Source organism: Leucopleurus acutus (assembly GCF_964270905.1).
Source record: "Leucopleurus acutus genome assembly, chromosome: 20".
NCBI lineage: Eukaryota > Metazoa > Chordata > Mammalia > Artiodactyla > Delphinidae > Leucopleurus > Leucopleurus acutus.
The window spans coordinates 38,958,556-38,980,545 of NC_139162.1; the positions used below are offsets into that span (position 1 = coordinate 38,958,556).

At 47.9% G+C, this 21,990-nt stretch overlaps 1 protein-coding gene across 4 annotated transcripts; it reads right to left on the minus strand.

Annotated features, from left to right (window-relative positions):
- Positions 1–2,541: 2,541 nt before the first annotated feature.
- On the minus strand, positions 2,542–13,119 carry LOC309976536 (protein C19orf12 homolog; the record flags this gene model as incomplete). Of its 4 annotated transcripts, none has more annotated exons than XM_082862169.1 (3): positions 2,542–3,914; positions 8,783–8,952; positions 13,049–13,119. In XM_082862169.1, the coding sequence occupies 2 exons, from the start codon at positions 8,940–8,942 to the stop codon at positions 3,649–3,651; spliced, it is 426 nt and encodes a 141-aa protein (XP_082718295.1). In that variant the 3' UTR covers positions 2,542–3,648. The 4 variants fall into 4 exon arrangements, with proteins under 4 accessions (XP_082718295.1, XP_082718296.1, XP_082718294.1 ...); XM_082862170.1 differs by lacking the exon at positions 13,049–13,119 and adding an exon at positions 12,822–12,889; XM_082862168.1 differs by lacking the exon at positions 13,049–13,119 and adding an exon at positions 9,066–9,191.
- Positions 13,120–21,990: the final 8,871 nt, after the last annotated feature.

Below are 21,990 nucleotides of genomic sequence, written 5' to 3' on the forward strand. Positions count from 1 at the left end.
GGGGAGAGGACCCTTCCTCCACACCCTGAGCCCCAGTCCTCCCGCATTGCAACACACCCCGGTGCCTGCTTCCAAAAACCAGAAAAATAGAAAAGTTCGTTCTAGCTAAAAATACACCATCTGCCTGGAAAAATCTCACTCGGCACTGTCGCGTCAACACCGAAGCAGGTTAATAACTGGTCCAGAGCAGAAGGTTTCTTTGTATAATTACTGGGTCCCCCACCAAGGCTTCCTCCTCAGCTGCCTCCTTAGGCTCCCGCTGCTGGCACTCCCCTGCTGCTTCCTGGCCACAAGCCGCCACCGCCCCGCCAGCCCTCTGCTCAGGCCAGGGCCCCCTCACTCTCTGCTAGGCCTGGGCCATGGGGACCCAGGGGCTCTCAGCACCGCCTGGGTAGGTGGCCGCCAGGTGGTCACCCTGGCCTTGTCAACCCCACTCATAATCCAAAGATAAATGACTCGAACCAAGATGTCAGTAATCACCCATTAAATTAATAGAGCTTTAAGACACTCTCATTCTATTTCTTGGTGAGGATGTGATGAGATGTGCACCCCCAAAACCTGTTGCTGGGAGAGCAAATGATTGATACTGCCCCTCTGGAAAGAATTTTGACCGAATAGAACGACAGCCTTAAAAAATATTACATACTTTTTAATCCAGCAATTTCACGTTGAGGAATCTATCTTACAGACTATCATAATTGAAAATATGAACATATTCTGTGTGCATAACATATGCACACAAAAATGTTCACAAAAATGCAGCACTATAATAGTAAAAACCTAGAAAGGACACTACAGCAGGTATGTATATATGGTTTAGTGCAGTGGAATATTATAAAGCCATTACACATGTTTACAAGAGATTTCAAAATACATCACAAATGTTATTTAATGTTAATTGGTAAGAGTGTTCAAAAAGGTCTAAACAGTAAAGATGCAAATATGTTAGAAATACACATACATAGCATTAAAAGGTTTGCACAAAATATGCCAAATTTGTTAACAGTGGCTTTCTAGGTGGTGACGCTTTTTTTTTTTTTGGCTGTGCTGGGTCTTAGTTGTGCCACGCGGGATCTTTCATTGCAGTGCGTGGGCTCTTCGTTGTGGCAGGCGGGCTTCTCTCTAGTTGTGGCGTGTGGGTTTTCTCTCTTTCTAGTTGTGGCGTGCAGACTCCAGGGCGCGTGGGCTCTCTAGTTGAGATGCGCGGGCTCAGTAGTTATGGCACATGGGTTTAGTTGCCTGGAGGCATGTGGGATCTTAGTTCCCCGACCAGGGATCAAACCCTCATCTCCTGCATTGGAAGGTGGATTCTTTACCACTGGACCACCAGGGAAGTCCCATGGGTGGTGATACTTTTAATGGTTCTTATTTCATTATACTTTTCTGGATTTTTCTGTTTTCAGCAATGAACACTGACAAATAAAAGAAAAGAATACTATTCATTCAATGACTATCTAAAAACAGAGTTAAAGGAATATACAAGAAATTGGTATAGTGGCTGTATCTGGAAAGGGGGCTGGAGCAGGGGTCAGTATAGGAGGATGCCTTCCTTTTCCATTTGTATCTTCTGATGTCTTCTAAGTTTTGTACCAGGCTTGTATTACCTATTCAAAAATAAATAAATGAAAAAATTTCAAAGAAGATGCAGAAATACTAAAGCCACAGTTGCTGGGAGTAGAGTGTGAGGGGAAAGCAAGGAAAGTGCTTTCAGCTCCTGAGGGAGATGAGACTCAAGGCCTGGACTCCTCTTGGGCCCAAAGTCTACCGCAAGTCACCCAGGACCTGGCTAGGCCAGTGACTTTATTCTGTAAGGCCTGCTTCATCTGACCCCAAATTGGTCAGGAGTCAGGCCATCTCCTCCCGAGAGTGGTTTTCCCAAGGGTAAAGGTAGGCAGGCCAGGGAAGGGACTCCAGGGGACACTGGTGCAGGACCTCCGAGCTGGGACCACCTGTGTCCCCTGGGCCTGGCAGAGTAGGACCCAACACACGAGTTGAATTGGTGGGGCCCCCCATAACAACCCAGTCACCTTCTATGAGTCAGGATAATCATCTAAAAGGACCCCACCCTGCCCCCCATCAACCCAAACAGTGCAAATGTCCAAAGTGGCTTCATCAACCCCAGGAGTGTGGCCTGTAAAGGGCACCTGATGTGTGCTAGATAAAGCCAGATAAAGAGCAGCTTTTCTGAGCTTCCCTGGTGGCCCAGTGGTTAAGAACCCGCCTGCCAGTGCAGAGGACATGAGTTTGATCCCTGGTCCGGGAAGATCCCACATGCCGTGCAGCAACTAAGCCCGTGCACCACAGCTACCGAGCCTGCGCTCTAGAGCCCGCGAGCCACAACTACTGAAGCCAGCGAGCCACAACTACTGAAGCCCGCGTGCTTAGAGCCTGTGCTCCGCAATAAGAGAAGCCACTGCAGTGAGAAGCCCGCGCGCAGCAACGAAGACCCAACACAGCCAAAAATAAATAAATAAATTTATTTAAAAAAAAAGAGCAACTTTTCTGAGATAAAAGCTTGATCCTTCCTTATTCACCCTGGGTTCTAATTTGCCCTGAAGTTTTCTTTACACACACAGAGGTGCGGGATACTGACTCTGCTCAGCAGGGAGGACAGTGCAGCTTCCTTCCAGGCCCCTGGGACCCAAGGGACATCCTGTGGCTGCCAGGGAGGCTCGGGGCAGTGTGTGCTCACAGGCAGCACAGGGCACCACAGCAGCCTGGAAAGTCAGGTCGCAGGCCCTGGAATCCGGGGCTTTCATTCCTTCTTTAAAGTCACAAATCTGACACCTTCCCTTCCCTTGTGCTCCATGTGTACAACTTCAAATGTCAGAGATACTTTACACAAATGGGTGGAGAAAAGGACTGTTCAGAAAACATTTATTGTAGTTTGATGACACTTGTCAAACTGTGGTTCTGAAAGCAAAGCAAAAACAATATTAGGGGAAACTTAGGGTGGACTCATTTCTTAGAGAAAGTTTATGATTCTACCACTTCAGAAAGAGCAATAATTTACTGAAAATATTTAATTTAAAAAACAGAACTCAGGAATTACTATGACTTTTCAGATGGGGAAAGCAAGCCCCTGGGAGGGTGAGAGCCCAGTCGGGCAGCTACTGGGGGAGGGGCTGGGTGCCACTGACGTTTGTGGCTTCACTCAGCAGGCCGACTGCCCCCTCCCTGAGACCACTCACAAGTCATTGGGTGGGGAAGGGGCATTCAAGAGGTAAACATGATTCCAGCAGGGGACAGCCCCAAGGTCCCAAGGGAGGGCTGGTCCTGCAACGGCTGCCTGGACAGGCGTCATCTTCACATGATGAGATGAGAAGGCTGAACGTGAAGACCTTCTTCCAGCTCCTGTGTGAGTGAGAGTAGATTCAGAAAACTGCCACTACGTGGCAGCAGTCACGGCTTTACTGTTCACCAGCTTCCCAGCTGAAGGGTTGTCAGGGCACACAGGTGCACACAGCCACAAAACACGGCATCTTCTCAAATAATTCCAGAACGGCACAGCCCCAGCCTCTCCAGCAGGAGATTTCGCTACAGTTTAGGGTAATATTCTGATGATGTGGGGCTTCCTGCAGCTCCCCAGTCACCTTCCATGAGTCGGGGGGAATCATCTAAATGGACCCCGCTTCCTGGAGTAGAGGCCTAGTCGTCGTACTGCACTTCCGCCCGGAGCTCCTTGGTGACGTAGTTGGCCAGCATCGCCAGCAGCTGCTGCTGCAAGGCCTCACTGCCCATGACCAGCATGGTCAGCTGCACGGCGTCCGTCCATTGCAGGTGCCTGACGATGGCAGTGGCTTCGTTAAAGAGCTTCTGCTGCTCGGCAGGTGGCAGCTCCATTATGATCTGAGGAACTGGCTTAAACTGTCCACTTGTCATCCACGCGCCTAACAAACCCCCGACGGCCCCCCCTAGAAAACAGGAAGGACTCAATTAGTCGGTCATTTATATTCATAAACGATAGTCACAGGTTCTCGCTGAGTTCACATCTACCGTTGTGACGAGTGGGCACATTCATGAGCAGGTCAGAATGGGCTTGGCTTCACGCCTGCTCCGCCAGGAGCGTAGAGGGCAAAGGTTGACGTGGCCTTTGGTCGATTTGGCTCAGATAATTGACACCCAAACATGCCCTCCCCTAAGCTCTGCGCTCACAGTGCAACACAAAGCATCTCCCCTCCTGAGAGCTGTGCTAACTAAAATCCTCTTCGTGGGCGGAAGGTTTCCATGCTTCTCATAAAAATCTCTCTCATCTCAAAGAACAGGGCTGAGAAGCAAATGCATTTTCAGGGAGAACCATCTCAGTGGTGAGGCTGGATGGCTAATATGAGTCTTAGCTCTGAACTTTGAAATTTCCAGTGGAACCACGTGGTTATAAAGGACCCTGCAGACAGATGAGGAGGTATTTTCTCTTGAAACAATGTTTTTCATACAACCCCTCCAAAGTTGTATGATGATAAATAAAAATTTAATGTATTCAACTACTTCTCTTTCTGCTACCCCAAAAGGGCACAAACATTATTTTTAAATGTCAATTTATTATTATCAAAGTTAAAGCACACTATTATGGAATTTGAAGACCTTGTATCAATGGAAAGTTCTATTTAACCAGGTCAGGTGCAGTCTGCTACAGGAAGATGTCCTAGAGCAGGGGTCTCAAACTCAAGTGCCTACAGGGGTCAGGCAGGTAGCTGAAAGGAGTGAAGCGAGCTGAGTGGGACTGTGGTGACCTGGAGAGACAGGTCGCTGTCTAAAGGAGACATGGCTACCCTACGCCAGCCAATTGCTGCCACATGGAATACCAAGTATGTATCTTTTAAAAATCTTATGATTTTTATTTATTTATTTATTTATTTATTGTGGTACGCGGGCCTCTCACTGTTGTGGCCTCTCCCGTTGCAGAGCACAGGCTCCGGATGCACAGGCTCAGCGGCCATGGCTCACGGGCCCAGCCGCTCTGCGGCATGTGGGGTCGGCACGAACCTGTGTCCCCTGCATTGGCAGGCGGACTCTCAACCACTGCGCCACCATGGAAGCCCTGATTTTTAAATATCGGCAATCAGATATTGAAAAGATGCAGCCCAGCTGGACTTGGTGACTTTCTTTAAAAGAGTAGAGTATGGAAAGGGGAAACAGTAACTTTGCAGTGGAGAAACCTGGCGGACATGACCTTAGCCAGGTGATCAAGGTGAGCATCACAAGGGAGGTCCTGTGGGTGTCATATGTCCCTGAAATGTGTGACAATACTGCACCTCCATGGTATTCTTTCCAAAGATCCATAACCACAGTCTACTCGTGAGAAAGACATCAGGCAAACCCAAACTGAGAGGAGCTCTCCAAAATACCTGACCAGTACTCCTCAAAAGTATCAAAGTGGTAAAAAACAAGACCAGAGAAACCCTCAGAATGGGAGAAAATATTTGCAAATGAAGCAACCGACACGAGATTAATCTCCAAAATATACAAACCGTTCATGCAGCTGAACAACAACCCAATTCAAAAATGGGTGGAAGATCTAAAGAGACATTTCTCCAAAGAAGATATACAGATGGCTAAAAAGCACATTAAAAGATGCTCAACATCACTAATCATTAGAGAAATGCAAATCAAAACTACAGTGAGGTACCACCTCATACCAGTCAGAATGGCCATCATCAAGAAATCTACAAACGGGCTTCCCTGGTGGCACAGTGGTTGAGAATCTGCCTGCTAATGCAGGGGACACAGGTTCGAGCCCTGGTCTGGGAGGATCCCACATGCCACGGAGCAACTAGGCCCGTGAGCCACAACTACTGAGCCTGCGCGTCTGGAGCTTGTGCTCCGCAACGGGAGAGGCTGCGATAGTGAGAGGCCCGCACACCGCGATGAAGAGTGGCCCCCGCTTGCCACAACTAGAGAAAGCCCTCGCACAGAAACGAAGACTCAACACAGCAAAAATCAATCAATTAATTAATAAACTCCTATCCCCAACATCTTCTAAAAAAAAAAAAAAAAAAAAAGAAATCTACAAACAATAATAGCTGGACAGGGTGTAGAGAAAAGGGAACCCTCATGCACTGTTGGTGGGAACGTAAACTGGTACAGCCAGTATGGAGAAGAGTATGGAGGTTCCTTAAAAAACTAAAAATAGAGCTACCATATGATCCAGCAATCCCACTCCTGGGCATATATCCGGAGAAAACCATAATTCAAAAAGATACATGCACCCCAATGTTCATTGCAGTACTATTTACAATAGCCAGGACATGGAAACAACCTAAATGTCCATCGACGGAGGAATGGATAAAAAAGATGTGGTACATATATACAATGGAATATTACTCAGCCATAAAAAAGAATGAAATAATGCCATTTGCAGCAACATGGATGGACCTGGAGATTGTCATACTGAGTAAAGTAAGTCAAACAAAGACAAATATCATATGATATCACTTATATGTGGAATCTAAAAAAAGGTACAAATGAACTTATCTACGAAACAGAAAGAGTTACAGATGTAGAAAACAAACTTATGGTTACCAGGGGGTAAGGGGGAGGGATAAACTGGAAGACTGGGATTGACATATACACACTAGTATATATAAAACAGAAAACTAATAAGGACCTAATGTATAGCACAGGGAACTCTACTCAATACTCTGTAATGGACTATATGGGAAACGAATCAAAAAAAGTGGGGTAAAAAAAACAAGACTGGGGAGACTGAAGAGACATGACAATTAAGTGCAATGTGCTGTCTTGTGCTGGGTCTGGGACAGAAAAAGATCATGGATGCAGAAACTGATAAAATCCAAATATAGTCTGAAGAATAGTTAATAGTAATGTTAGTGTTGGTTTCTTAGTTTTGACAAGTGTGCCTTGGTAATATAGGAACTGAAACTGGGTGAGAGATATATGGGAATTCTCGGCATTATCTTTGCGACTTCTCTGTAAATCTAATATTATTCCAAAATAAAAAGTTTATCTAAAAGAATGCAGCCCAGGCCACAGAGAACCCATTTGCAAGCTGGACTCAGCCAACAGTAAGTAAATCTTGCACCGTCTCAGGAAACCAAGTATGGAGGCACCTGGTAGCACACACCTTCTCTGGGGACCAGCCAGCCTCATGTCCTAGAGGCTGAACACTGCCCTTAGACAGCTTCCTCCCAGTCTGAAAATAAGGAGCATTCTAGGGAGGGAGGGCCAGTCATTTACAAGTTTTACTGAACTTTTCCCCATTACACCAGTGAAACACTTAAGAGCTGATAAGAGTTGCACTCATCTGCACTAAACCTTTGTGAGAACATCAATATTTGATTTAGACCAGCACTTAATGCAAAAAGTCGCCAGGAAATATCGACCAGAAAATTACCAAGTCTTTGGAGAAGAAAAAATTCCTTTGTTTTCTGGGTAAAATGATGCTCCTGCCCATGACCAGGGGCTGCAAGTAGCGAATCCCTGGGGTTCTCTTTGCAGACATCCTGTTCTCTACCAGCTTTTACTCAATCTGAATAAAATATGTCCTCCCAAAATGGCATTTGGGCACAGCTATATGATAAATGATCCCAGCTAGCCTTCCCTGAGCACATTAGATGGGGTGGGACAAAGATATAGGATGTCACTGAGGAAGAAGGAAATGGCCTTGTCTCCTCCCTCACGGGCTACTTCCTGGATGGCAAGAAGCTGAAGTCAAGACTCACTAATTCACAGAGTCTGGAAATGGAAATGCATAGATGGAAGGTCTGGGGCCACCCACAGGCTGATTTTTCTCCCCGGTGTGGGCTCAGCTTAATACAGTGTCCTTGAATGTCAATCCTGCTACCAGAGGGAAGAACAGAGCAGGAAGCCTTACTGGTGAGCTGGGACACAGAAACCAACCTCAGCAGAAAAGCAGTCACCTCTCCAGCCTGTATTCATGTGAAGACTGCAAGCCATACAGAAAGGACTTCCACCAGACTGTGAGCTTTCCCAGGCCCTGTATCCCACCACAGGCTGCCTGGCACAGAGGAGGCATTCAGTAAATATTTACTGAGCCCAATGCAGCAGACCATGCCTTGAGCCGATGGCCCTGTGTTACAGGGTCCATCTGAGATACCTCGAGGGAGGCCTTATATGGCCCCTCCTCAAGTCAGACCTGGACAGCAGCCAGCTCTCTGACACCACCCCTAGCCCATGGTTTGGGCCACAGAGGAATTCTTCCGGTTCACAATCCAAAGGAAGCAACTTCATTCTAGCAACAATGAATGATGGGAAAATCAGCCAAAGTTTCATTTATTGCCAGAAACGGGTTCCCAAACAGAAGCAGGTGGTAAAACAAGGGGACAGGGGTGATCACTCCACGAGTTAGCTTATTGCTTTTCCTGCGTTGGACTGCTTGCTTTCAGAATGGGGAAGCGCTCTGGGAACGAGCTTATGTAAAGTGCTACAGCATCAGCCCCCAGTAGGTGCCTGGCAAATCTCAGCTTCCTCTCTGGATGTGTAATGGTGATGGGGGGAGGGAGACTGTCCAAGGGACCCAGGACACCCTGAAATCTTCAGACTCTAGGACACATCCCTGGGGGGAAAGGTGTCCTCCAGGTCTGCATGACAGATGCCATCTGAGAGAGCCCTGCACTTCTGAGACATTCACACAGAAGCTTGTGTTTTTAACAGGACGACTTATGTACCCAAAGATCATTTCACAGAAGCAACCTCAACTCAACAAACTTCTCACACAGGACAGAGGCTTTTATGAGGTCTCTGAGGTTTCAAAGGTCCTTTTTTCCCAACAACTGCACTGTCCCTGTGAGGCACTTGCACTTACCAACAGCTAGTCCTGGTGGGCCGCCCACCAAACCACCAACGAAGGCCACGGCCCCTGTGACCAGGGCGCCCCTCCCGGAGTGCCTGACGGCCGCCCTCATTTTCCTCTCCTCAGAGACGGAGCACAGCAGCCTCATGATGTCCTCCACCGCGACGGGCATCGCAGCAGACCTTGAAGGAAGCATTCCAAAGGAGAGTTTTAATGAGTGAAGCATATTTCTACCCAAATGTTGCTCTTCCTAAAGTTTTAAGGAAGGTTCCCCATTTTTGGTACAGAACAGTACCTCTGCTGTATGCACGATGACAGCACTCCCCAGTCATGTGCCAAGTCCTTTGCCAAAGAGAAAGCAGGGCAGCTTTCAGTTAATAAGCAGACTGAATCAGCAGGGTGGGTGAAAGGTCTTCTCTGCCCTCTGATTAACTTCTGATTTACAACAGGTTAAGGAGCAACGCTGGCCACGTGTTCCACCAGTTCATCACGAGTGAGGCAAGTCTGAGCTCTCTTGCATCAGGGCCTTTCAGCTGGCTCAGGCAATCCCCGAGCACAAACCTTGGCCGAGTGCACGAAGTCCCAGCCCCTGGTCGTCTCCTGTGTGACAGGGCATCTCTGCCCACGCCAAGCCAGAGAAGGGGAAAGCACAGGACTCTGCAACCACACAGCCTTCACCCACTGGATCACCCTGAGCAGAATGGCAGATTCTTCACCTGTAAGATGGAGATAAACCACCTATAGTCTGGATTCTTGCAAAGTGTAAGTAGAATGGAAGCAAAGTGCCTGGAGCGAGTCTGGAACACTGCAGACTCTCAGACATGATGGCTCTAAATGAACGTTTGGTTCCTAACATACACCACTGGCTTCTATAAGCAACCACTCATAGAGTCAATCCAGTTCTACTCATGAGACATCAAAGGCAAGGACAAGATGATGTAGTAAGATGAAACAACCAGAGAATAAAAGAAATCAAAGAATTCCAGGGGTTTGCATATGGATGGACAGATGACAGATGGATGGGTGTACTTTGGAACAATGACCTTTAGAACAATTCTCTGGGGTCAGGAAACTGTTTGCCACACTAGCAGGAAAAGGACAGGCAGGGGCCAGGGTGAGGGCAGGTCAGGCTCCGCCCCAAGGTTGGTGGGAATGGAGAGCTTTGGCACTGATGGGCCACCTGGCAGGATAGGAAGTAAAATCAAAGCAGCAATGAGCAGGTGATTCTCCTTCCAGCTTCGGCTAGACCCAAGGCTCGGTGGGCACTTTCCTTTCTCACCAACACTCCCCTTTTCATTTAAGGCTGAGACATGCAAACGTTCACTAAAGGAACTCGACTGTGGAAGTTTGGAGCAGACTCTATTATTCAATATCCTTTGGATAGATGAGGTTTTTTTTTTAAACCCAAGGATAATCCAGAATTAGTCTCTAATGTAAAATTACCCTCCCAATCCCGAGAGAGAATTCTCAGCCCTTAGAACAAACCTGTGGATCTCCTGTATCACCAGTCAGAACGTCTTTGTAGTCCCAGGAGAGGTAAGAGGGATCCTGTGCTCCAGCCCCTGTAAATTTCCCCTCTTTTCCTTTTATATTCTTGACATCAGTGATTCTCCACTAGTGCATAGGAGTCACTGAAGATCTTGTTAAACACAGCCCCTATGGGCAGGGTGAGATTCTGTATTAACAAGCACCCTCAGGTGATCTTCTGCCCTCACTTTGGACAGCAAGAGTCTATGAGAGCATGACTCAAGATGTCTGACATCTGTTACTCAGTCCTTGAGTTCAGAAATGCAAAGAGGCATCCGCCAGATGTGTCTGTTCACCAGGGGTGTGAGAGGCAGTGGAGGGGCAGTCCTGCAGGGTTGCCCAAGGGACTAGAGGAGAATTCAAGTGTGTTTGTCCTTGCTCTGGCTCCCAGGTGTCCTGGATCTGCTAAAATGCCTGCTAGCTTCCAGGCCCCTCTGCTCACCAGCGGTGACCACGTGTAGACAGAGCACATGCCCCCTCCTCCTCCCTGCAAGAGAGCCCCCTTCCACCCTTCCAGAGGTCAAGAATTTTCCAGGCACAACTGTCAAGATAACATTATAGCATTAATAACAGAGAAGGAACTGCACTCAGAAATGGGGGGAGAGAGAGTAACCTGATTTACCCAAAAGCCATGGTCCTGTAAAACTATGCAAACAAAATGTTTAATTTCAAGTACATATTAAGATAACCAAAGGAATTAATTTCATGGTAAAACCTTTCAAAAAGCTAAAAATCCTCCTGTAAAATATCTAGTCACCTTCTAGCTTAGCTCTGGTTTATATCCAGCTTTTTATCTGTCACTTATGCTGAAAAAAGGGAGATGAAGCACCCTCTGGAGGCTGCAATGAGCCTCCCATTCCCAGAGGCATGAAGACCTTGAGCCTTGCCATGCTTGATCTGCAAGTCTGGCTTCTAGGCCAGTGTATTCTGCCCGGATGCCACTCCTAAAACAGGTTTTCTGCAGAATTATGGATCTGTATTCTTGAAACGGTTTCTGCACAGCAAGAAAAGGTATGTAAAAGAGGAAGGAAATAGATATATACCCATTTCACCCTCTACTGTCTATTAAAAAAACCCACAAAACAAAAACCAAAAAAACAGTTTCCAACCTGCTCTGAATGACTTTAGGTCGAAACCCACAGGGGCTAATGAGACATCACTGTGCAAATGCCACTTCCAACCTCCACTTAGCCCAGCTGGGCCAGCACAAGGCACAAGCCCAGAGCTCTGTAGGATTGGAGAGCCAGCAGGTGTCATGGTGTGTGGGAGGGGAGGCAAGGAAGTGGCCTGATTCCAGCTGGGTTCAATGGTTCCACACCATGGGTAGAGAGGTGGCATTGTGGCTGCCTCCATCCAAGGGAATGCTGGTTTAATTTCCTTGTAAGAATCATTTTAGAAGTTAGAGCATCAATAGACTCTTGTTGTGGAAGAAAGGTTTGCAGCCCCATCTCCTGAGCCCTTGCTAAAAAGTTCAGCCTCCCAACTTCTCCAGGGCTGCCAGATTGAGGAAGGAAGCCGGTCCTGCTTCTCCTTCTCCCACTCCAGCTGCCTTTGTCTGTAAGCAGTAGAGAAGTGGGTGAGGAGGGAGGAGACAGGAGCACTCTGATGGGGACAGACCTCAATGGGGCGGGAGTGTGCCTCCCCCCATATCACACCTATTTCAGAATCAGATTTGTCCACGAAACAGGCTCCGGTCACAGGAAGCCCATCTGCCAGCCACAGGGAAGGCAAGTGCCAACGTGAAGCCCTGGTTTCGTGTAAGCACCCAGGCTGGTCTGCCGATTACAGCAGGGATCTGGGGGAGAGGGAGATGAGCCCGTCCCTGAGACTATAGCCTGGCTTTCTGAGGTGGACCAGATTGTGAGAGATGAGGAGAGGAAGGCTGCAGAGCTAACACAGACCTCCATGCACACAGCTCTTTTTAAAAATTAGAAAAGCAGGGCCACTTAAGAATCAGAGTGATGTTGCCCACCTGCAATCCTCAGTACTTTCTACTTTGCTGGTGAAATTTACAAAGCTCCAGTGTGCCCACTGGCTCCTATAAACCGTGTCTTTCCACCTCTCTATGCCCCAGGGCAAAGACTGGATCCCATCAGCAAACATTGTCAGATTAGCCCACAGACTTTTCAAAAACGAATTAGTTGCCAGAATTTTAAAATCAAGAGATTTCACATACACCTCAGACTTGTGATTTCTCCTGAAAAATCAAAAGCACAAGCCACACTGGGGCCGCCATCTGCAGCAACGCAGGCCAGAGCCGAGCAGGACCCTAGCAGAGCACACGTTACCTACCTACCTGGCCCATGAGCAAGTCGCTTCACACCCTCTCAAAATATTCCTATTTCTTTTGTTTGTTTGTTTTAAAGGCTAAAGAAGCTACCAGTCCCCACAAAGTTAATCTCCCCCACCCCCTAAATCAGTAACATCCCTTCCTGATCACCTCTAAACTAGCGTCCAGATTCTCTTCCCAGAGGGCAAGGCCAAGGGTGCTCCGCCCTGCGGATATAACACCAGCCACACGCACCGCGGTTCCTGCGGGAAGTCACACGCGCGGGCACACGCACACACAGGAGTTCCTGCAGGAGGTGACACGCACACACAGCCCTCCGTGTACCCCGATTCTCCATATGGAAAATGAATGCACGAAGAGCGTGCGCCCAGCACGGGAGAGCCAGGCCCGCGACCAGCTGGCATGCCAGCCGCTCCGGGCGCCCCTCCCCCTCCCGGCTCCAGCAGCTCGGAGCCCTTTACCTGCGGAGGCGGCGCCGCGAGGTCACAGGCCGGCAGGCGCAGGGACACCAGGCCGCCCCTCCCGGCGCGCAGGCCCCACCCTCCCGCCTTCCGGCTTTTCAGCGCTGGGCCTTCCGGGGCGCCACCCACCTGGTCGCGCAGCAGCAGCAGCAGCGGCAGCGGCAGCGGCAGCGGCAGCGGCCGCCGCCGCCGCCGCCGCCGCCGCCGCCGCCGCCGCCGCCGCCGCCGCCGCCGCCGCCGCCGCCGCCGCCGCGCTCTCGGCCCAGGCCCGGCTCCGGGAGCGGCCCTCCCGGATGCGGCACCTGGAGTGGGGTCGCTGGGGCCCCGTGGCCGCGCGCACCCCTGCCTTCCACCCCGCCCACATCCGTTTTAGGTCCAGGTTCCCTTGGACCTTGCTCAAGCCCGGGGCCCTCCTGGGAGACTCTTTGGCCCTTCGCTCAGGACCTAAGGACCCCCTCCCTTCCCCCCATTTCCGGCGCGGGAGAGAGCACGGCAGCCTTGACAAGTAAAGGCGCTGAATTAATATTCGGTGAATATTCGGGGCAGAGTCAAACACCAGCTGGCCGCAGCGTGGGTACCGGCGGCATCTGGGTCTGGGGCTTTGCAAAGGCCTAGCGCCACCTTTGCTCCTGGGGTTCCAAGGGAAGAGGAAGTGCAGTTTCGGGGCAAAGCTGAGGTTGGGGAGGCTCTTGGGAGGGTGCAAAAGCTGAGGGTGGTGGGTAACAGAAGGGCCAGGGACTACTTTAGGGGGCATATGGAGAAGGCTTCCCCCCATCTCCTCCAAGCCCCCCAGACAAGATCTGGCCTGGAACCATCCCAAATCTGAAAAAGACTTCTGGGGGCTTACACTGCACTGTCTCACTCAATCCTGACAGCAATCCTGCAACATAGGCATGGTTGCCACTGCCATATTACAGATAGGAGAAGGGAGGCAGCAAGGCGCAGAGAGATTGATCTACCCAAGGCCGCCAAGATAGTGAGTGTCAAGGTCCAGACTCCATCTTGGGTCCACCTGCCTCAAAGCCCCTGCTTGTAACCAGCACTCTGCCTTGCTTTCCCGGGTGCTGTGGGCATCCAGAGGGTGAGGCTCTTTCACACTACCAGAACAATTTTGTTACTTTTCTTTTTTTTTTTAATGGGTAAGTACTATGGGTATGTTTGTTTGTGAACTATAGATATATAGATACATATCTCACTTTACTGAGGTATGACTGACATACAAAAAGCTATACGTATTCAATGTATACAAAACCTGATGAGTTTAGGGATGAGTTTATACCCGTGAAACCATCACCACCATCAAGGCCATAAATACAGACATCGCCTCTGGACATTTCGTCCAGCCCCCTTTATTATTATTATGATTTGTGTTTGGGGATGTGGTAAGAATACTTAACATAAGATCTACCCTCTTAGCAAACTTTAGTGTACAGTATGGTATTGTTAGCTATAGATACTATTCTGTATTAGATCTCTAGAACTTATTTATCTTAGTTAACTGAAACTTTGTATTCTTTATCATCATTTTGTCACTTCTGTTTCCCCTCTGTCCCCATTGTGAGAAAGGGCCTAAAGCATTAACCAGAGTTCCCCTGGCCACAGTGAAATAACCCCATCCGTTCCTGAATAGGAGCTTTTGTATGAGTTTGGGTAACTTTCAAGAGTGAAAATTAACCAAAGTTAAGAATAGCCCAACTCCCTGGGGTGTCTCCAGGCATGGGCCTGGGTGGGATTCTCCTGTTCCTCTGCAGGCAGCTCGCTCTGGCGGCACATTAAGGAACTGGGCCTGCTCACTTCCCCAGAGATGGGGAGGAGAGGATAGTGGGGAAGGAAAGATGCTGGAAGGGAAAGGAACTTCAAGGTGGGGACCCTCTAGAGAAGGTTAACTATAAGAAGTCATGCAAACATACAACCCATCAGCAACTTGGGAACTTCATTCTGATATGAATAAAGTCATAAAATGCACACACCAAAGCCCATAAATATAACACATGGTACCACATTCTCATAATGGCAGCTGGACCTCCTGCGAAGTGGAGGAGGTCCCATGAATGAGGTGCACAGTGGGGTCTCCATCCTGGTGTGGTGACTGTGTACTGACCCAGCATCCAGCTAGTGCCTTCATAATGCTTATAGTCTTAAGGTCTGGCTGGATGACCTTGGGAAACTTCTCTGTGCCTCAGTTTCCTCATTTGGGAAATGACAGTAATAATAGTACCTGTCTCATAGGATTGTTCTGAAGGTTAAAGGAGGTAATGTGTAGGAATCTAGATCATTCTTGTTTACATCATAGGTTATGAAAATGAACCTCCAAATTCCCAAATGTGAGCCTCATATGCCCAGAGTGGCAGGAAATTCAATTCCACCCCAGCCTTCATAATGCACCCTCTTCCTGATAGGCCCAACAATCTCCCAGGGTGCTAGGTTTTGTTCAAAGAGCCAGATGGAGCCAGAACTCAGGTGGGGTCCCCTGAGGCCAGCGCCCTCATCCTCCCCTTTTCCAGAGGATGAGTGAGGCAGCTCCCCACTTTCGCAGCTCTTTCAGGATAAGCCTGCCCGGACCCAGGGCTGGATGATCCAAGCACAGGACACACACATAAACCCCTGCAATCTCTTAATAAGAGCATACGAGTAAACCAGATGTCATTTTCAAAACTAAAACATGTTCTTTTTATTTGAAATGACCTCTAAGGAAGCACCATAGTCTGTCTGGTGCTTAAGGATTCCTGGGGATCTTGATCTAGCCTCGCAGACAGTCATTTGTCCCAAGGCACTCACAGAGCCAAGGTTTTGGGTCAGGAGAGGTTTCAGCCCCACATGCTGGGTCCAGCACATGTGGGGCTGAAAGGACTTCTGAGTCCTTAGCCCTGGAGGCAAAGGAGGTCTCCTCACCTCCCAGTCCTTCCCCCAGGATGCATTCCATTCCTTTCACCTGTGAAGTGTTCAACACACTTTTTGGCACATACCAGGTGTATTAGTTTGCTGGGCCCCCATAACAAAGTACCACAAACTGGGTGGCTCAAAAGGGAAATTTATTGTCTAACAATAATATACATCTTTGTTTACTAAATAATTAGCTCTGTTACGTAAACCATAAAAATCACGATTCTCAGATCATTATATCAGAGGAACAAGAATGTTTCTGAATTCTTATAATCTGAATTTTGATTGAGGATCATTGAAGATCCACAATTAATCCATTGTTAATTAATAAAAGTGAACGGTTTTTAATGTGTTAAAAAAATAAAAAAGAAGTCCAAGGAGTTGGCAGGGCATGCTCCCTCCGAAACCTGTAGGGGAGGATCCTTCCTTGACTGTTCTAGCCTCTGGTTGTGGCCACCAATCCTTGGTGTTCCATGGCTTGCAGCTGCATCTCTGCCTTTTCTGTCACATGATGTTCTCCCTGTGTGTCTGTGTGAGTGTCCAAATTTCCCTCTTATTATAGGACAGCAGTCATATTGGAGTAAGGGCCCACCCTACTGACCTCATCTTAACTTGACTACATCTGCAAAGACCCTATTTCCAGATAAGGACGTATTCATAAGTACCGGGGGTTAGGACTTGAACATATGTTTGGGGGTGACACAATTCAATCCATAACACCAGTTATTCAGAAAATGCCAGCTATGATGATTGTTATCCAAGCATGCACAGCATGCACATGGTACCTGCAAGCATGCTAAAAATACCACTCTCAGCCATGCCTTGTGTCGAGCCTGTTGTATACAGGTGACCATCTAGCCGCCTGCCTTTAGTCTTGGGAGAGCTTAATTCCAAAAGGGTTGTTGAGGGACAAGGTGGCTTTGGGACTGGTAATGAGCTCCTCCTGGGTTTCATCATTGTTCTTCTAAATAAGTAATTCATCTTCTTCCTTGCTGTTTACATCCTTCACATATTTGTAGATGGTTATCCTGTCCCTTTAGTCATTACTTAGCACCACTCTACATATTTGCCATGGTGTTGAGTGTGTGCTCTCCTCATCATCATGATTAGTATTATTATTTCCTCCTGGCCCACTCCCTGGGTCCCTCAGCCACCATCACCACTGTGTGACTCTCCTTCAGGTCCCCAGACTTTCAAGTAACAAGTTCCTTGGCATGGAACATTAGAAGTCAGTAGTGGTGACAAGGGATGCTTGCAGGCCCTCTGGCCCCCTACTCCTCTGTCATTTTTGTCGGTTTCCCCAAAGCCACATCAAATAAATAGACAAGCTAAGTAAAAACAATGTGCTTACAGTGCAAATACTGTTTCCAGACAAATCTCCCTGTCCCTGGTTTCATCCGGATAATCTCAATTTCTTCAACTATAAAATAAGGATAAGAATTCCCGCTCTCAGCAACCTGGGATTACTGTGAAGACTACATGAGGAAGAGTGTGGAAAAGTGCTTTGTAAACCACAAAGCAGGGGGAGTGGCAGTACCAGCAATGCCTTCAACATACGATTAGATTTCTGCAGAAAGTTCCAGGGGTCAGCTGTTCTAAAAAGCTACAAATTCTAAGTTAGAATTTACAAAATGAACTTGATAGAACTGAGATTCACCCTAAAATCTGTTTGTTGAAAGAATATAGAGATGCCCTACTTCAAAATCTACTATTAGATTTTAGTATTCCAAAAAAATGTGTGGAACTCAGAGCTGGATGGGCCCTTGGAGACATGTTACAGATGGCCCTGAGGAGGCTTTGGAAGGTTATGCTGCTATAAAAGATTTTTTTTTTTTAATCCACCTTGTCTTCCATTTCAGATCTCACTGAAGAGTTCTTCTGTACCCAGAAGACTTATTTTCAGTCTGAGAAGAATGATTTTCAATGGTTCTGTTGAACATGCAATTCTCATGCAAGTATTTCTATAATTACCCTGTTTCAGTTATAATACAGTTTCTGGAACAATAGGACTTTTATTGTATTGCCATATCTGTTATAATAGATGTTTTATTACAGAAAATTATGGTAGAGTCACTATTATGATTCTGAAGTTTTTATTTCAAATTGTTCATAGGATGGAAATTCTTTCTCCCAAGTAGTTTTTACTTTAATGGTGCTTTGAGCTTTTTAAACTTTTTTGGGGATTTTGTTCAATGGCAGAATGTGTTCTTTTGCTCCAGTACATACTGTGGATGAAAAGTTACCCCTGGTGTTTGTTTGTTTGTTCTTAGCGTGTGGTGCACGGAAATTTTTTTTTAAATGCCATCTAGATTGTTCTATATATATCTGCATACATTAGCCTGCTCAGGCTGCCGTAGCAAATACCACAGACTGAGTGGCTCAAACAACAGAAATTTATTTCTCACAGTCTGGAGGCTAGAAGTCCAAGAGCAAGGTGCTGGCAAAGATAGGTTTCATTCTGAGGCCTCTTTTCTTGGCTTGCAGGCAGCTGCCATCTTGTTGTGTGCTCATATGACCTCTTCTATGTACATTCAGGGAGAGAGAACAAGCTCTCTACTATCTCCTCTTATGAGGACACTAATCCTATCAGATCAGGGCCCCACCCTTATGACCTCATTTAACCTTAATTACCTCCTTACGGGCCCCATCTCCAAACACAGTCACATTGGAGGTTAGGACTTCAACACATGAATCTGGGGACACACAGTTCAGTCCACAGCACTGCATAACTTTTATTATTATTGCAGAAGAAATTCCCAGAGCCCTTGTATTAAATAAAGTTAATAAACTATATTTGAGAAGGAATAAATAATATTAGTGAGAATGACAACAGAGAAGTTGAGACTTCAAGCACAGAGTTGGTAATAGCCTATTTCAGATGGTGGCCCCACTGGGGGAGAAGAATGGGGGCTGGAGTTTTTCTTGATAAATTTACTGGCCTCAGACCCCCAGCTGGGGTCTGGAAGCATGTTTGTTGGCTCCAGCGTGATGGTTTTGGCCCATAGGAAGATTCCACCTCAGGTGCAAGGTGATTCTGAAATCTCAGACGTCAGGTCAAGCTCTAGACCCAGTGGACCTGTCCACATTGTAGGATTTAAGAACTATGAAAAGTCCCAAAATATCTGTGCACAGGTCCAGCACCATCAGGACCTGCCTCTGAGTTTAGCCATCATTTCCACGTGCCCCTGGTAGAGCACACTCCCCGGCTTAGAGTCCAGAACTATTGATGGAGGGACAAGTCCTGGGCCCTGGGGAAAACAGAGGATCTCCAGTCATGGTCTTTAACTAGAAAGACCTTAATTCATCCATGCTCCTGGGTTTCTAGATGATTCTTTAGGCTCCCCAAGAAAGAGAGAGGAAGGGATTTGCCATGGTTATGGCATTAGTAACAGAATCATAACAAAGGTCTAAACCTCTTGGTTTCCCAGCCTCTGTTCTTCCCACAGCACACGCTCCAACAGGGAAGGGAGGAGACCCTGGAGGGTACTGGGGGTGGGGGTGCTGAGCATTGGGTGCTGAATGCCTTTGAAGCCTGGGAGGTGGGTAAACACACACACACACACACACACACACACACACACACACACACACACACACAGAGTAAACGTGGAGAAAATCAGGGAGGAGACTGTTAGGGAATCTTCCAAGGTAGAAAACAATCAGGTAGTTTGGAGCTCCCAGAAGAGAGGGACTTTGGAATTCAAAGCATTCTTTTGAGGCTCAGAGGCACTGGGAGATGGGGTTTCTGGGGTCTTACCTCCTCTCCTCCCCCCACTCCCATCCCACAGTGTGGCTGTCCACTGCAAAATGTCAACTGCCTTGTGGGAATAAAATCCTGACTTCAGGATGGAAACCGGTGAGGAAAGGGAACTGCTTTGCACACATTTGGCCCCTTTGCTGGGCCACATTTCTGTTAAGCAAGCAGAGACTTGTCCTGTGTTCCCATCAATGCTTATCCGCTTGTGGACCTCAGGTAAATGATGCTTCATTCACCTCAGTGTTCAGGCCCTGATAAGGCAGACTTTGGGGCGATGGTTTGGGGAGATAAACATATATTATCTCTGGCAGTTTCTGTAAGTTAGGATTTCAAGCATGCGGAGAGGGCACCCAGTAGTCGTTTCTACCAGGGATCCCCTCCCCTGCCCGAGGCTCAGGCAGGTGCCAGGTCCTAGGCCCTCGCCTCTCCTTGGTCGAAATCCCCGCCGTAGGATTGCCTTCCTCAGTTGCCATCACGCTTTGCTGTCGCGGCCCAAGGCGGGAGACAGCCACGTTGGCTGGGATCACAGGCCCACGCCTTGGTGAAGGCCCTGCCGGTGCCAGCAGCTAGTGGAGAGTGATCAGAGCGAGACAAGAGATTCCACCCAAGTAAGCTCCTCAAAGTATCTCCTGAGCCCTCAGAGATTACACCGCCCACACAATGCGCGCAAAGCGGCTTCCGATAATGCGGCAGACAGCGGGGCGCGGGGTCGCGGCAGGGATGCTCAGCGCGCGGGGATGATCGGCGCCCGCACTCGCGCGGGCCCAGGTCGGCGGCACGCCGGCTCACCCAGTGCCTTGCTCCTCCCCGAAAACAAAGGCCCGGGCCCAGTCTTTGCGGGGCAGCGGGGGGAAGGGCCGTGCTGGCTCCGCTTGAGCAACAAACAGAGCAAGCAGACAAAGGGCATGGCCCGCGGGTGTGCGCGGTGGGGAAGCAGTGCAGCTCGGTTGGAATATCGTGTGTGGATTTGAGACCAATGGGAAGCGCTCCCAACAATGCCCGTTGTTTTCACCGGGCTGATTTTTGCTCAGTTTCATCAAGTAATTTGCATTCCATTTTAAAAAAAACAAATGAATTATGGCCGAGTTTTTGTTTTATTTATATTAAATAATGGCTTCCTTTCCTTTATTATTGAGATAGTTCTTCCTGAGCAGGGTGCACAGTGGGCAAAGGGAAGCTCTCCCGCTGGCCAGATCCCAGCTTCCTGTCTGCTGAGCCGGATAGTAAACTCCCAGGACGCCCTTCGTTTGTTCTGGCTGTCCCGCGTAGCAGTGGGAATAAACTAGAACATCAGCCCTCTCCTTTCTTAAGCCTCCCTTTCGTGCGGTGGAAGCTCCAGAATCTCCATGTAGGAGGGGCTCAGAGGCAATGTAGTCAGAAAGAGCTGGACGGTTAAAGGGCTTCTCTTAAAGTGGTATTTGCAAACTAAGCACACTGTTTACTAGGGTTTATGTTGCAACTTTTAAAAAGGAGAATATTTTCTAAAATTCCTTTTCTAAAATTTTCATAAGACTGAGGAAGTGTCAATAGTTGGATTCAGGAGCAGCATAACATCACTGTATTTGTTATTATTGCTGCATAACAAATTACTTCAAAACGTAGTGGCTTAAGACAACAATAAACATCTAATATCTCTCACAAAATTCTGGAGTGCTTTATCTGGGCAGTTCTAGCTTGCGGTCTCTCATGAGGGTGCAGTCATTTGAAGGCTTGATTGGGGCAGGAGAGTCCATTTCCAAGGCCTCAGTTCCTTGACACCTGGGCCTATCCACAGGGCAGCTTGAGCATTCTCATAACTAAGCAGTGGGCTTCCTTCAGAGCCAATGATCCAAGAAACAAAGCAGAAGCCACAATATCTTTAGGATCTAGCTTTGAAAGTTACACACCATCACTTTCTCAACATCCTATTGGTTAAGCAGTCCAGCATTTGTCAATATGGGAGGGGATTACACAAAGGTACACATACAAGCACTGGAGGATCATTGAGGACCATCTTAGAGACTGGTTACCACAAGTGATTATCACTGATATTGTTCGGCAGGGGTTTTTTGAGGGTCTGGAGGAGAATACTATATGCCTAAAGCCAACATTTCTTATTTGTCTTTCTTGTCAATGCAAACTTAAATGGTCCATCACCTTTGATGGTCTTCCATGTCAGCCCAGCCAGTTTATTGTGTTTATTGCACAGCCAGTTTATCTGTGCAATAAACATGGACTCAGGGTCCTCTCAGTGCTGGCCTCACCTCCAGATTGGGGAATAGAGCAGTAGTCAAGGGAGACAAGATCCCGCTCTTGGCTCCCT